Here is a 14,186-nt window from a genome sequence, read left to right as displayed (position 1 = left end):
TGGTGTTTCTGCTGGGTACCGCTTCCTCGAGCGCTTCTTCAACAAGTCTCTGCTGCGGCAGGGACATGGCACTCGATGAGACACCCCACCCCACCCCCATTTACTACTGGCGTTCAATGACATGATGCCCTTGAGCAGGTGAGGCTGGTCTGTATTTGCTCAGACCCTTTCTGCTGTAGCTCAGATGAACGGACCGCTGAGGTTTGCATGAGGCTTTTTTGCCCCCTCGAAGTTGCGGGGATGGGGGGAGGGAGTTGAGAGAGCCCGTAGATGCCAGAGTAAACGGAGCTGGATGGATATTGATTATTTTGTTAGGGCTGTTCCGCTAAGGAGGGATTGTAAAAATTGCTAACAGAAAATCCCCTGTGCATGTAGCAAAAACCAACCCTGGGTGAAGGCTAATAACCTTCTACATTAGAAAAGGTATCTCTCACATTCTGTCAAAACACAGAGTGAGACTGTCTTTGACCTACAATGGACATAAAAACTCAAAACAACTTTGTTTGCCTCTTTCAGCAAGGCCAGGAAGAATGGAAATCTGGGATGAGCCAGCATGGCTCTGGGTAAAGACCTAGTGGACAAGACCCTCAGTGTGTGTTTCGCAGCTTATCACAGCTATTTAAAATTCATTTTTGAGCTTTTTCTAGCCTGGCTTTAGAATAGCTTATTGCTACTGACTGTACAAATCATGCAAACTAAGATCAACTTACAAACCCTCTTTCTTACTCAGGTGTATGTTTTTTACAGCTTAACTTGGCACTCAGCTGCTAACTGAAGACTTCTCTAGCAAACACTGCTAATATTCTAACTGGCTAGAGTATCACGCCTTTGTTTTTCATTCTAATGACCAACAAAATCATTGTATAGCCTGCCTGCATAAAGGACAGCTATGTATTAACATATTACACGTGCAGCTACCTATTAACATACAATTTATTAACTTGCGTCATGTTAGATTCACAGGGCCTGCATTACCCGTTTGCATTTCTCCAAAGCTAAATACCCCAAGGAAGCATTTAAGCACCTAATTGCCATCAGCAGTTGGTGGGAGGTAGAATCTGCGTAGTCCAGTACCCAAAGCGCGCCTGTGCCACCTGCGCCTTCCGGAGCAGCAGCTGGCGGCTGGGCAAGGTGCCCTCAGACATCTGAAAGGCACAAGGCACCTGTGTTTTGGCTCCTGAATTGCTCTCTAGGTGGGTAAGTATCATGTGTTCTTTGAAAACATCTAACTGTGTAATTAATGTCTTTGCAGAGCAAGTGAAACACACGTTAGACAGATAGAAAATCTCTTTTCCTAACCTGAGTTCATCCCATGTATTTGAAGCACATAACTGAGATTCCGAAGTTAGAAACCCAATTGATTTAGGTATCCTCCTACACTGAGAGAGAAGGATGTGTCCGCAGGACTCCTCCAGTCCTGCATGGGCTGAACCACCAGGCGAGGAGCCCCTCTCTCCCCGCTCACCGCACGGGGGAGGACCAGCCAGACAAGAACTGTGTCTCGGCAGCCCCGTTGACGGAAGCACCTCAAACAAGGTGGCAAAAACTTGGGTCTTAATGCATTAGGCTAAATTAAACAGAAAGCCTCCCCTTGTTTCCAGTAGATACCAAACTGTATCTTGGTTCTGTACAATCTGAGGCCAGTTTTACCTTTTATTCTTAGATGCTTTTTTTCTAAGTGTTCTGGTAAACAAGGTGCTGTGAGAGAGGTAGGTTCACGATGGGGACGCTCCGATTCCACCTACAGCAACAAAAATTAATTCTGAAGTGTAAGACAGTTGGCCATCTGTATGTTAGGAAGAATTATTGCCAAATGTGGTTTGATTTTTTTGGTGTTTGGTTTTTTTGGGGGGTTGGGGTTTTTTTTGGGGGGTTGTTTGGGGTTTTTTTTATCCTTCTCTCCTTCTTTACAGAGCTTTCTTTACTGAGAAAAGCTGAAGATACCTCACTGGCTTCAGTATGAAATGCAGAATGTTGTGTTACTAAGTAATACTCACCATCACAACCAAGTCAAGAGGGGCTTCCAGAACAGAAAAGCCTCAAGCAGTGAATGTGACATGACAATATTTATTGATTCTAATTAAGGTTAAAAAAAGTTCACAGCTGTCAGATAAAAATACCTGCAGAGCCTATTGAAAAGGAAACTTAAGAAGGAAACCAAAGGAGACAGTCACTACAGAGGCACTTGAGAAAATGCTACAGTTATAAAAGGCACAAATTCATCACACACACAGCATATATATTCCTGCAAAAAGAAGTCACTCTTTTTTTCCAAAACACAGAGGCAGGCATCACTGAACACTGACCTGTACATGATCACAGGAGACACGCTATAAGCGGCAGTTTATGACAATGCCTAAACGATTTGACTGTAGAGATACTTTGAAAGCAAGACTGCTTTGGCCATCTCGTTTTTATCTGTATTGAAGAACAGATTGTAAGATCAAGGTGATCTTAAGGTGGTGGAGACGGGAGAGGGAATGTTAGTCCATTTAAACACAGGTCAGGTTTATTTGTGAGCATTTGTAATCTGCGATTTAAGTGGGTTTGCTTCTTGCCTGAGAGCAGTGGCAGATCCATCGTCATTTAATCTTGGCTCCCTTTTGCATCTAAGTACTTTTGGAGAACATACAATTCCTTCTTCCTCAAAAATATTTTTCTTTCATGTCTAAAAAAAAAAAAATCTTAAAATTTCTGCACTTCTGTAAAGTCTACCTCAGTGAAACAGTAGTCCCACTGAGGACACAGGAAGATTATTTTACTAGAAGTCCCTAGCTTCTCCTCCAGGCCTTGGATTCCAGTGATGGACAATGCTCATACTTAATTGTGATTAATGTCTTCGTCGTATTGACAGCAGATGTGCTATTTGGAACCAAGATCTGCACTGAGAAAAAAAATGCACTAGTTAAAGGAAAGACAAGCGGCTGCCTCAGATTGCTCACTTCCTTGTTATTGTTGAGTAGTTTATACAATTAGCTTTCAAGTACTTTGGTTAACACAGATTTTCATGCCATGATCCGATATCCTTTGCAATATACAGTTGCTATCAGAACAGCGTACAGGCAAGTGAACCTCTTTTTTCTGCAAACGCTTAAGAGCCTTACAAAATATGCGTGATAACACAAATCGGTTCATAAGAGACAAATACAATTATTTCCATGGTTGTTCCTATAATACATTTTACGAAGCTGGTAAACTGCTGGAACTTTCATGATAGCAGATTTCCCATCAAACAAACATGTTAATAAACTAAGAACATAGCACGACTGGTTACCCGTCAAACCAGACTTCATTCCTCTCTTTGAAGGGTTGACACGAAGGAATTTTAAAAATGTAAGCCAGTGCTAACAGTTCCCTCTACCCATGGGGAAGCATCTTGATTCTCTACCCACATTTGTCAATTTTCTCATTACACTGGCATCCACATACACAAAGTGCCACATATTCCTTTTATGTGGAAGATGTCTAGAAGACAGCAGCAAATCCTTCTTTTTAATCCCATAGTGGTGATAAGCTCCACAGCATAATCATAGCAAGACACGGCTGTAAAGACAAAGAGAGCATTCCTAATGCTTTGGCAGTCTGGAAGGAAGAAGACAGAGACTTTTGAGTGCTAATACAGATGTTGCAATTCAGGCCTCCCAGCTCCATCAGATTTGGCTAGAAGTCTCAGGGGATCCAAATTTAATTTGAGATTTCAAGTCGCACCGACTTTTAGTTGTGGCAGAATAACATGAGAAATGCTTTGTGGTAGATTTTTTTTTTCCCCATTTTTGTTTCACTTTGAAACTAAGAATAAGAAAGGTTTATAACTATATACACTTTTTTTTTTTAAAATTGGCCAATCTCATGAAAAGCTTTGGTTATGATTCAGTTCAGTTCTAACTATACCTAATTTCTGTTTTTCCTTGGATTTTCTGCCCCTGTGGCACACATGTCCTTGTTAGACTGGGAAAAACCTCTGCCAGATTCAGGAGCAAAGAAGAGAGATACATTTTGGGTGTGAATAAAACCAATTTATTCTCATTAGTCTCATACGGATCTGCTCCCCTTTAGAGACCTGCAGAGTATTTCTAGGGCAGAAGCAGGACTTGAATTCCAAACAGTTTTGGCAGAGAAATCATCTGCAAATGCAGCAGTTCTTTATATGTTAAGTATGTAGTCACCATCTAGCACTTACAAAAATTGGGTCAAGACTTTAAAAATGTCTTCCCACATTTAGGTTCCTATGTTTTTTTCTGGCCTGAGAATTGCCTGAGTTGCAAAAGCTCTGAACTGACACAGTTCCCATTCAGCTTTCGGTTCCTAATTCATTTAGTAAATAAATCACACAGAGAGAAAGCCATGTAGAAGCACTCTGTGGTAGGCAAATGTCCCAGCCAATTAGCGCTCTATGTGATACAACGAGAAAGGCCATACGTACGCTGCTGCACTGTTCTTCTGACTTGAAGATCTTTATGTCTGAAAAGTTCCCCTAGGCATTTTAAAAGGCTGTTATGAGGATATTAATTTATGACAAAATCCAAGCTGCCGCTATGAGAAGATTTTTAACTGGCACATCAAGTTAAAAAGAATGAAACCTAAGGGCCAGAAACTGATGCGCTGCTCACAAATATTGCAGCTTTATAAGTAGTTCAGTGGATTTCCATGGGACTATTTGGAGAATGAAGTACTACTCTGCACAAGCAAGATCAGATGCTAGCCCAAAAAGTCTGCCTGAGAATGTCGATACAGTTCCTCTACCGTCTGCTCACACTAGTTGCTGAATATATTTTTATACTTCCCTCCATGGCTTTTTACTGCAATGTAATCTTTTACATACAGATTGGCACTGGTTGAAGGGAGAAGTGCAGCAAACAGGCTCAGAAAAATCCCAGACATCTCAAACTTCATGTGCACCAAATCCTGTTCTCAGTTATACCCGTGTCTTCCTGTTTTGTGTTGTGCAGATGTAAAACAGCAGAAATACCTAGAACAAGGTACCATCACGTTGACAGGTAGGCACCTAAGGCTTTGGTGGTTGGGTTTTTTTCGTTTCCTTTTTCTTTTTTCTTCCTTCTTTTTTTTCCTTTTCTTTTTTTTTACATTGTTTGAAAGGTACCAAGCTAGGGAGGCCAGAAGCACTTGCATGTGACTATCCTACCATGGTTCTCTTTGATCTCTCTATCATTTAGATCCTTGATTAGTTACCAGAAGTGCACAGTCAGTAGAACACAGCACAGCAGGCAGAAGTGGAAGTGCTAATCCCATCAATATGGTTGTTAGGAGAGACCCAAGCTCTGAATCAGCTAAGCTGTGTTCAGCATGAAGCAAGTGCTGGGGGGCAGCTAAGTTGGGTTTTTTGTTGGTTTTGTTTTTGTTTTCTCTAATGCTTATGCTACATTTTCAAGCCCGTTGTGCCCTACCAGGCAAGAGACAGCCTCAAGGTGTTCAAAGTATAAATTTAAAGTAGATGAAAGAAAGGAAGGAGATAAGAAAAAAATCTGTAAAAGTTTTTTATGGACAGCTTTACAACTTCCTGGGGTAGGCAGAGGTTAATTTGTTCTCTTGCTATCTTGCAGCAACTTAGGGAGCTAAAAGAGGACCTTGGAGGCAAAGAGATGTCAGACAGGGTGAGAAAGGTTTGAAAGGCTGTGTCTGTACATTAGCACAAGGTTCCCCATTCACACTCAGGTCCAACAGCCTGATCTGCCATACTGCTGTACACACCAGTTAGTCTGGAGCCTGCCAGTTTTCTAGGCAGAGGAGATCTGATCCCGCACAGGGACGGACTGGACTGGGACACACGAGCTCTGCCATTCCAGGCAGTGTGAATGCAGCTGGGGAGCCTGAAATTCAACCACATTGCCAAAGGCAGTACAAACATTGTCCTTCAACTCCCTGTAAGACAAGTATGCCACTGGAAATGCCAACAACCTGTGGCCACACTTGCATAGTTTGGACGAATAAATTTAGCCTGACTTGTGCCTTAGGTGCTGCCTGGGCTCAGGACATTTGGGTGAAAAATAAAACCACTAAAAAGATCCTTACCAGCAATTTGCATGAACTAGTTAATTTTTCTTTAAGCTATGGATTTCTTTTCTCAGTCTACCACACAGGAAGGGAGAAATCGTTCGTCTACAACTAGAGATGGAAGTGCCTGTGAAGACTTGGAGTTCAGGGTCGGGTTCAGATAGAAGTGTAAAAACAACTGGAAATCTCATCAGAACAGGCTTTACAGAGCTATTTTTTTCATTTCTGTTCTGAAAACTGGATAAAAACCTCAAGGTGATAACGCTTGGCAGGGTATCCTAGAAATTCAACAACCGAAAAGTTACTGCTAGAAGCAAGCCTGGGATTCAAGGGATTCTTTTTCAATATGGATCCTCTTCCTTTATCCCTCCCCTCCAGCCTCTTCTCTCTATTCTTTTCTTGTCCTCCCCAGTCCTGATCTGATTTTGGAGACAGGGAAGTACATGCCAAAAAAAACTCCGAAAACAAGAAAAATCACTCAAGTGTGAGGCTTTGCGTTGGCACCTTTTTCAGTTTCGAACTAGAAGTCCCTTTCTGTAGGCAAATAACCCAGCCGCAGCCACAGAGGTGAAGAAAGTGGAAAATCCAATCAGCTTTAGCAGTCCCGGCACAGACGGCAAGTTCCTCTCCCAGAAGGTTGTAGTGATGGGCAAAGCTGGAACATCCTGCGGGGAGAGCATCCATTATCAACATAACATCTCCACTGTGAGAGGCAGGCTGTAAATCGAGAGATTCTTGCGGCAGAAACAGAACCGGGTTGAAGCAGTTCACGTTATCAAGAAGTACAGCGTATCAAACTTTTCTGCTCAGGTAAAGAGAAGAAGAGGAGACACATGGAAAGGATTCATAGCCCAGTTAAAAAGCGCAGCTCTTTCTGATCCTGCATTACAGAGTTGTCAGCTGGGTGCCCTCTCTGAGTTTCTATCACGTTCCTGTTTAGGGAAGGGCAGTTATGGTGAGGAAGGGAAAGTTTATTTTGGCTTTGATTTAGTGAACTTAAAATTTTGTTGGCTGTTTTTATTTATCTCATCAGCAAAACCTCAGGAAAAGAGTAATCCATTTAATCTACAGAAAGACTTACAATTGATTCAGGTTCTGGCTTCCAAATTTCACTGTCTGGGATTTTCCTCATAGCAAACAATATCTGAAAATAGATAACATTCTCTAGTAAGTACCATTCATTCTTTGAAAGGGAAAAAGAGCTGGCTTCAATTTTTGTTTTAAAATGGCATGATGAAGATAACAATTGAGCACATAAATTGCTGTGTATTCAAGTTTTAAAAGAAAAGTCGACCTTTGTACAACTCATTTCTGGGGAGGCCTGATATTTAATAAGATACTCCTCCTAGTGGAAAACAGAAACAGTAACAGAAAAACCTCTCTATGCTCAGTTAGTCCACACGAGATATCGGGACTTGACTAGTCCCATAGGAACAAAGTAATATGAATATGACTAAGAGTTAAGTACCCGCTCATGGCAAAGTGAGGCGTGCATAAACCAGCTACTGCATGGGCAAGATGTATAGCCAGGAGTAGCTTGTTTTGCAAATTTTATCGTGATACAGGAGGAGGAACAGAATCCTGTGAGTGGTGACAGACCACCACTTTCAGCCAGAGAAAAGCAAGACTAAAAAGAAAACCTTCACCGTGGAAAAGTAACCAAAGTAACCAAAGTATCAAAGATACCAGAGATCAGTAGGATAGTAACGATTATCTGAAATGATAGTCATGAAAGACAGCAAGATTAACTTCTTTTACAGTAAAATAAAATGGAAGTGGTGGTATTAATGTTTTTCCTATTCCAGGCACTTGGAGATTTAAGATTTGCCGTCTTTTACGATGGGCTTTTATTCTAGACAAGATTCATGGACCCTGTCAACTTTTCAATACAGGAGAGTGAGAAACACCCTTGCACGAGATTTTAAACACATTTTCCTTTCACAAGTAAATAAGGAAAGGAAAACATAAAAATTTTTTACCAGTCAAGCTCACTTACCAACTTCTCTGCTGAGACCTATGGAGGTTCTGCTGTAAAGTCCTTACATTACAGAGGTCATGAAGTACTATCTCTGGAGGTTTTCAGGAATAGGTTAGGTATAACCTTCACAAATGGGACAGCTGACCCCTGTCTTTTGGGGCAGGGGTATGGGCTAGACAAACTCTCCAGATCCCTTCCAGGCCAACTTCTGTTCCACGACTGTAGTTTTTAGCCACAAGGTTCCCTTCACCTCATAAAACAAAGATGAAATTTCTTCTGCTGCTCTATAAACTGTAATATTCCTGAAAATACTTGAGGAACTGGAATTTTCTCAGAAGCAAAATATTTAGGTCTTTGTTTAACAACTTTATGTAAGGCTGTCTCAATGGTATATCACTGCGTCAATGGTATTGTTGGAAACAGTTGAGGAAGGGACTGGCTTGGTGTGCAGAGCTGCAGAACTGAGCTGTTCCTAGCGAGGCTAATGGCCACGATCTCTCAGTACAATGACTAACAAAGCACCCATTTGGGGGAAAAAATGACTAGGTAAGAATTTGGGATTTCTGTTAGAGAAGAAAGGATTTCACTCCTGGAAACAAAGAAGCAGATGAAATAGCCAGAACCCTGCCTAAGCATTCAAAATCTAAGTGCAAAACCTTCATCCTTTTTCAAGTCTATCGCCTTTGCAGGGATTTGCATCAAGATTTCATAACGCCTGAAGCTGTCAACACTCAGTTCCCATTGCACTTCCAACCAGAAGATCTTTCATTTTCCATAGGATATTTGACAGTGCCCCCTGTTTTGGGCTTGCATCTGTACCTCTCTGGCTGCTCTTTCTCCAGCCTGTACAGCCCCCTCCATGTAGCCGCTCCACTCTGTGGCTGTCTCTGTGCCAGCAAAATAGATCCTGCCAACGGGCTGCCGAATAATCCTGGAGGGGGACAAGCGGTAAGTCATATCAGCCATATTGGGAAAGATAACTGAAATCCTTGGGTTAATATTAGAATAAAAGTGTTTTAAATAACAGTGAGCACTTAAAGATAGTAACTTTGAGTGAGTTGAGCTGGAGGGGGAGTCTGTATTGCATTTCATTTCTTACAGTAAACACACCAGTGTTCATATTTTCTAAATATTTACACTGCAATTCTTGCAATGTTATTTCTAGTTGTGAATCTAGCGCTCATACGTGTGAAGGACAATTAGCTTGAGATGAGGCTTATTCTATCTCACAATTTTAGACAGTGTCATAAATACCAATGCTAGACATTACTGGCACAATGTAGCATTCTGAAGTACAGCCCCATGATATCTAAAGTAACAAGAAAAAAAAAAAAGAAAAAAATTTTTTTAATCCTATTTTTGCCAGAATTTGCAATAATTATCTTTAAAATTACTTTAAAAACTAAGGCCTCCGTATGCTCTTCATTACAACTGCTTTATTGCTCTATGTTCCTTTTAAATTGTGAAAACTTATACTTCAAAAGTAGGGCTATGCCACCACATTAAAAACTATGTATCTGAATCCAATCACCAGTCTGACCAGCAAGCCTTTTTCTTTTTGGTAAATCTTATTTTCGTGCAAAAACTTTTGTCAGAAAGGACTGTATACAATGGCACACTGATTGCTATATTAAGCCTTGACTGCTAAAAGGAAAGGAACAGTCCAAAGAAATCACTTATTACTGTCAGTGTTGTCAGGAATTAACACTCTGCCAGTATTTATAGAAAACCAGCTAAAGATGTGCTGGAAATGGTAATGCCGATCTTAAATACCCAATGCCAGTTTTGTAAACAGATTGTGAAAACTTCCCAACTCCCTTCCAAGAACCTAGTCAGCTGTATTCACCAAATAACAGAAGTGAATAAAAACCCCTAATGATACTGTACTTATCCATCATAAAGCCCAACTGAGACAAGTGGAAGGTTATAATATCTCTTAAAATATTCCCCAGTGATCTTAAAGGTATAAAGTGAACAGTGACAGAGGACTTACGACCCTTTCTGAGGATATTTATTAACTTGCTCTTATCTTACTACTCCGAAGCCCACTATAAATAGACACTGTACCTTCCATACTGAGTCATTATGCCTGGTGGGAAGTAGGCTGTGTAGCAGCCGCCAGAATATTGCTCTTCACACCAGTTCTTCTCTTCATAATGCACGGGCTGTAAAACAGAGATTAATTAACTCAAGGAAAGGACAAAGTCCCGAGAAAGCTGATAAAAGAACAGAGGAGACAGCAGAGAAGAATAGCTTATGATTTGTTGCATGTCAACATCTGACAAGACGAGCACATTTAACAAGTCTCTTAATGCAGCATGGATCCGACACAATAAGCCTTAATTTTAGACGCTGCTAGCTATTTTAAAAAAAACCTAGCTAATCTGGCCACTGTAGAACATAATCCTCTTAATATGTCAATGTAAATTTAAGCTTTTAGCACAAATTTATGCTTTGAGCCATGTAAAGCAAAATTAACCTCTGGTGTACACAGGTATAATGCTTGTAATATGTACATTGGAGCTATATATATACTGTTAAAAATGTGAAGTATGGCACTTGCACGGTTCTGCGTACAATATCGTTGTGTTTAAAATGATGTAATCTCAAGATAGGTGCCTACAACTTCTAACCCACATAAAATTGCCCTTAAAGGATAAAAGACGTTGATCACAAACTAAATGTGAGATCACACAAATCCTATCAGTTATTTACTGTTACAGGGAAGAGAAGGCAAGGGAAAGGCAAAAAGAAAAACACATGCAGCAATGAATCTTAGCAACTAGTAAGAGAGAAGAAACATTATGCTCAACATAGACTGAGAGGGAAAGGCAAGCCTGTCACATCTGAAAACAGTTGAGATGTATAGTGGTAAGCACTGGGAATGCCACCCATGAAGCTGGACAAGAACATATCTGCCTTTTAACTGTTTCATAAGCTCATTCTTATCCTCACTATCAACCACAACCCAAGACTTGTCATAACCACCTCTCCACTCCTCTACGGAGGGCAGCAAGCGCTCCTGTAGCCGGTACCTTTTCCAAAATGCTACGCAGCACTGTGCTGGAGCACTGCTGCATTCCGGTTTCATTCTGCCCTTCCCCAGCTCAACAAGTCTGACAAGAGACGCCGTGGTTTAGATTTTATGCTTACATGTAAAGCTTCCTCTGATCCCAGAACCCTTGCATAGAGCTCACACAGCCTCGTCTTCCTGCAAGAGAAAAGCAACAGAAGACTTCTGTGTAAGGAAAGAGAAAACAAACCACCTCTAATATGTCCTAGTTTCAAGAGAACCAGTATTAATATCTCTTGAACTTGAGATTCCAGCTTTTGGGGGATCTATCCTAATTGCTCAGCCTCTGGATCACTAGAGATAACTCACTCAAACTCCTGTGCTGCGTAAGTGCCGGTTTTACCAGCAGTTATGCAAGCTGTTCCCTTAAGATACCTCTAGCAGCCCAAATTCATATATTATCCAAAGGCTCTCTAGGCTGTCAGGAAAATAAAGTAGTAAGGCATTGCACTTTTTTGTCTTGGCACATAGCCTAACTTATGGTTTGTTCCTACAAAGATGCGGGTATTGATAGCCTGAGGCTCTCAGGGAATCAGTACTTTATTTCTGTATCTAAAATTTCCTCCTGTTTTAGTTTATGAGTCTATAAATCCATGAATATACTTCATTCTGTAGCAAACCCCAAGTGCAATTAAGTTTGCTCCTACAAGCTTTTGGGTACTACTGTTTACTGTTAGCCACACTGCACCAATTCCCAAACACAAGAAGATCAAGATGAAATAATAGTTGACAATCACGAAAAACAAACACGCAAACACAACACTGGAAAGACATTTACTGGAAGCAAATCCCGTGCTCCGCAGAAAGCCACGCTGGGCACAGAAATACAGCAGTCCCAGCTCTGTAACCGTATGGGCTACACTTGCAGCTATATAAGCATATGAGGAAACTGTATCTATACTGCTGTATGAAGCAACCCAGCTATACAGGAGTCCAGCTATACCCATGAGCAGCTGAACTCAAAGAATGCTATAGAAAGGGGATGAGGAGAAAAAACAAAACAGGAAGACCTGAAAGGCCTTGAAGAAGATGTCCTCCTGTGCAGGTTGGGGCTTGAGCAGGAAAGTGAAGGCTGCTACAGTTCAGGAAGAGCTGTGGCCCTGGGGTGATTTTGCTGCTGGCAGGTGTCAAGCCCAGCAGCAGCAGCGAGGGGAAGGAAGTGGCCCCTTTCTTGTGCCCTGGGGCGGAGGACAAGGGTCAGCCTGCTCCAGAAGCAGTAATGCATGATGACGCAGTGACTGGCCAGGAGGGCTTGGAGAGCTGCAGGGTCTATATATGAACATCGCTCTGCAGTCAGGGGGTGACATGAATCCAGCAACAGTCATAACAAAAGGGATCATTTCCTCCATCTCTCTCTCTGTCTCTCCCTAAGTGAGGTGACCACCGTGCCCTGCAGACCACCAGCACCTACCCAGTGTCTGAACAGAATAAAGCTATTTTAACAGCATGATCAAGCAAAGCCTCTGCTGAGGTCTGCCCACCACCTCTCACAAATGCCCACCGGCTCCTGCTTTCAGGGCAGGTCAGTAACACCATGGTGCTCCAGAGCAAAGTGAGTTATCACCTTGGGGCACATCTGCTTCTGCTCCTCTCACCACCATGACAGGGATGAGAAGATCTGCCTGTGCCCTACCCTTTTTCCACACGTGACTTCCAGACCCTTCAGGGAGCCTGGAAATGGCATACCAGAGGCTGGTAGGGATTCTCATGTACGACCAACTTCAGGGCTCCAAGAACGTGCAAGGTCACTGCTGTTGGCTAACCACATTGCAAATACAGATAAAGTTAGTTTAAGATAGCTGTGCAAAAGAAAATATTAAGCTTCAGGTGAAGGGCATCTTCAGACTCTTAATAAATTTCGACCTTGGAAGGAATTATTCATCAATAATAAGGTATTATTTGACAGGAAGAAAAAAAACACAGAAATGCAGTTTCTAAAGGATTGAATCGTACCAACAGTAATCTATCACTGAAGACATTCCCCCTAATAAGAGCAATCCTTGTAGATGCACTAGTCTCTCTGCAACATCTGCACTTTTTGTCCTAGAACAGTTTAAATAGGTACTTATTCATGGATTTATGGCTAATGCTAGCATGGAACACGTGGAATATGCAGTGAGTAAAATCTTTATTTCTTGGCTTTGGACTCAGCTGTGAAATTGCCACCAGCACCAAGTAAAAGGAATGTTATGCCTGGAGCTACCTAGGTAGGATCCTGTTGAGAGTTACACTATGCCCAGCGTGGAAGAAGTGTGGAAGCAGCTGCAGACACACAGCTCTTCTCCCTGGTCTCTTATTCCACAGCTGTGCATGATGCCATCACCTTCATTGCACAGCTGTGAAAGGTAGGGCACAATCTAACCGCTGTAATTACTCATTGGCACCTGGCCTGGAGAGACCAGCTGGAAGGCAGCAGTGAGTTTTACTCTCTTCAGTCTGGCTTAGGCTGTAAAATGGTTTCCATGCCCTCCCACAACCGCTGTTCCCAGCCATGACTTAGGATAGCTGCCACAGGCTCTACATCCTACTCTTAATATCCAAGGATTACCAAAAACCTTACCCTGTCATCAACATGATAAAGGGAGAGCCCAGCTTGTGTTGATAGGTGAGCATAGCATCTCAGCGAGATGCATCCTTTGTAGAGTGCCACAAGAAGCCTGTTCTCAGAAGAGATCCCTCCCCGCAAACACCAGAGCCCCCATCTGAACAACACAAACTGGTTGCACCCTGAGCGTACACTGGGAGAAGATCTGGGTTTGTGTTCTGCCTTCTCCTGGACCCTGGTTTCCACTGGAAGGAGACTTGTGCTCATGTGCAGGAGAGGAGCTGCAATGCAGCCCACTGGGGTTGCTCCTGCCTTGGAACTCCCCAGAGGGAGTGAGTGAGCAGCTGTGTGGTGCTTAGTTGCCAGCTGAGGTTAAACCTCGACACTGTGACCAGGACTTTAGGAGCCAGAGGCACCCCTGCCCCCCGCACCAGGGTACCTCTATCGGGTACCAACCCAAGCATATTTCATAAGCATTCTCTACCAAAGCAAAGTCCTTCCTAGTCTAAGGTTGTCCTGGTTTCGGCAGGGATAGAGTTAATTTCCTTCCTAGTAGTTGGTACAGTGCTGTGTTTTGG

The 14,186-nt window shown here is 42.3% G+C and overlaps 1 protein-coding gene across 1 annotated transcript in view; it reads right to left on the bottom strand.

Moving 5' to 3' along the window:
• Positions 1-6,521: 6,521 nt before the first annotated feature.
• Positions 6,522-14,186, bottom strand: part of LOC103912610 (amine oxidase [flavin-containing] B-like) — a 49,047-nt gene continuing 41,382 nt past the window's right edge. The window contains exons 11-15 of the mRNA XM_009318906.1: positions 11,144-11,201; positions 10,058-10,155; positions 8,810-8,921; positions 7,094-7,156; positions 6,522-6,677 (exon numbers count right to left, since the gene is read on the bottom strand). Coding sequence (XP_009317181.1) covers positions 6,522-6,677; positions 7,094-7,156; positions 8,810-8,921; positions 10,058-10,155; positions 11,144-11,201 — 487 coding nt within the window. The remainder of the gene's footprint in view (positions 6,678-7,093; positions 7,157-8,809; positions 8,922-10,057; positions 10,156-11,143; positions 11,202-14,186) is intronic.

The sequence above is a fragment of the Pygoscelis adeliae genome, unplaced genomic scaffold (assembly GCF_000699105.1).
Source record: "Pygoscelis adeliae isolate BGI_AS28 unplaced genomic scaffold, ASM69910v1 Scaffold92, whole genome shotgun sequence".
NCBI lineage: Eukaryota > Metazoa > Chordata > Aves > Sphenisciformes > Spheniscidae > Pygoscelis > Pygoscelis adeliae.
The sequence above is the reverse complement of the archived record's forward strand: the minus strand, read 5'-3'. Positions and strand labels throughout refer to the sequence as shown.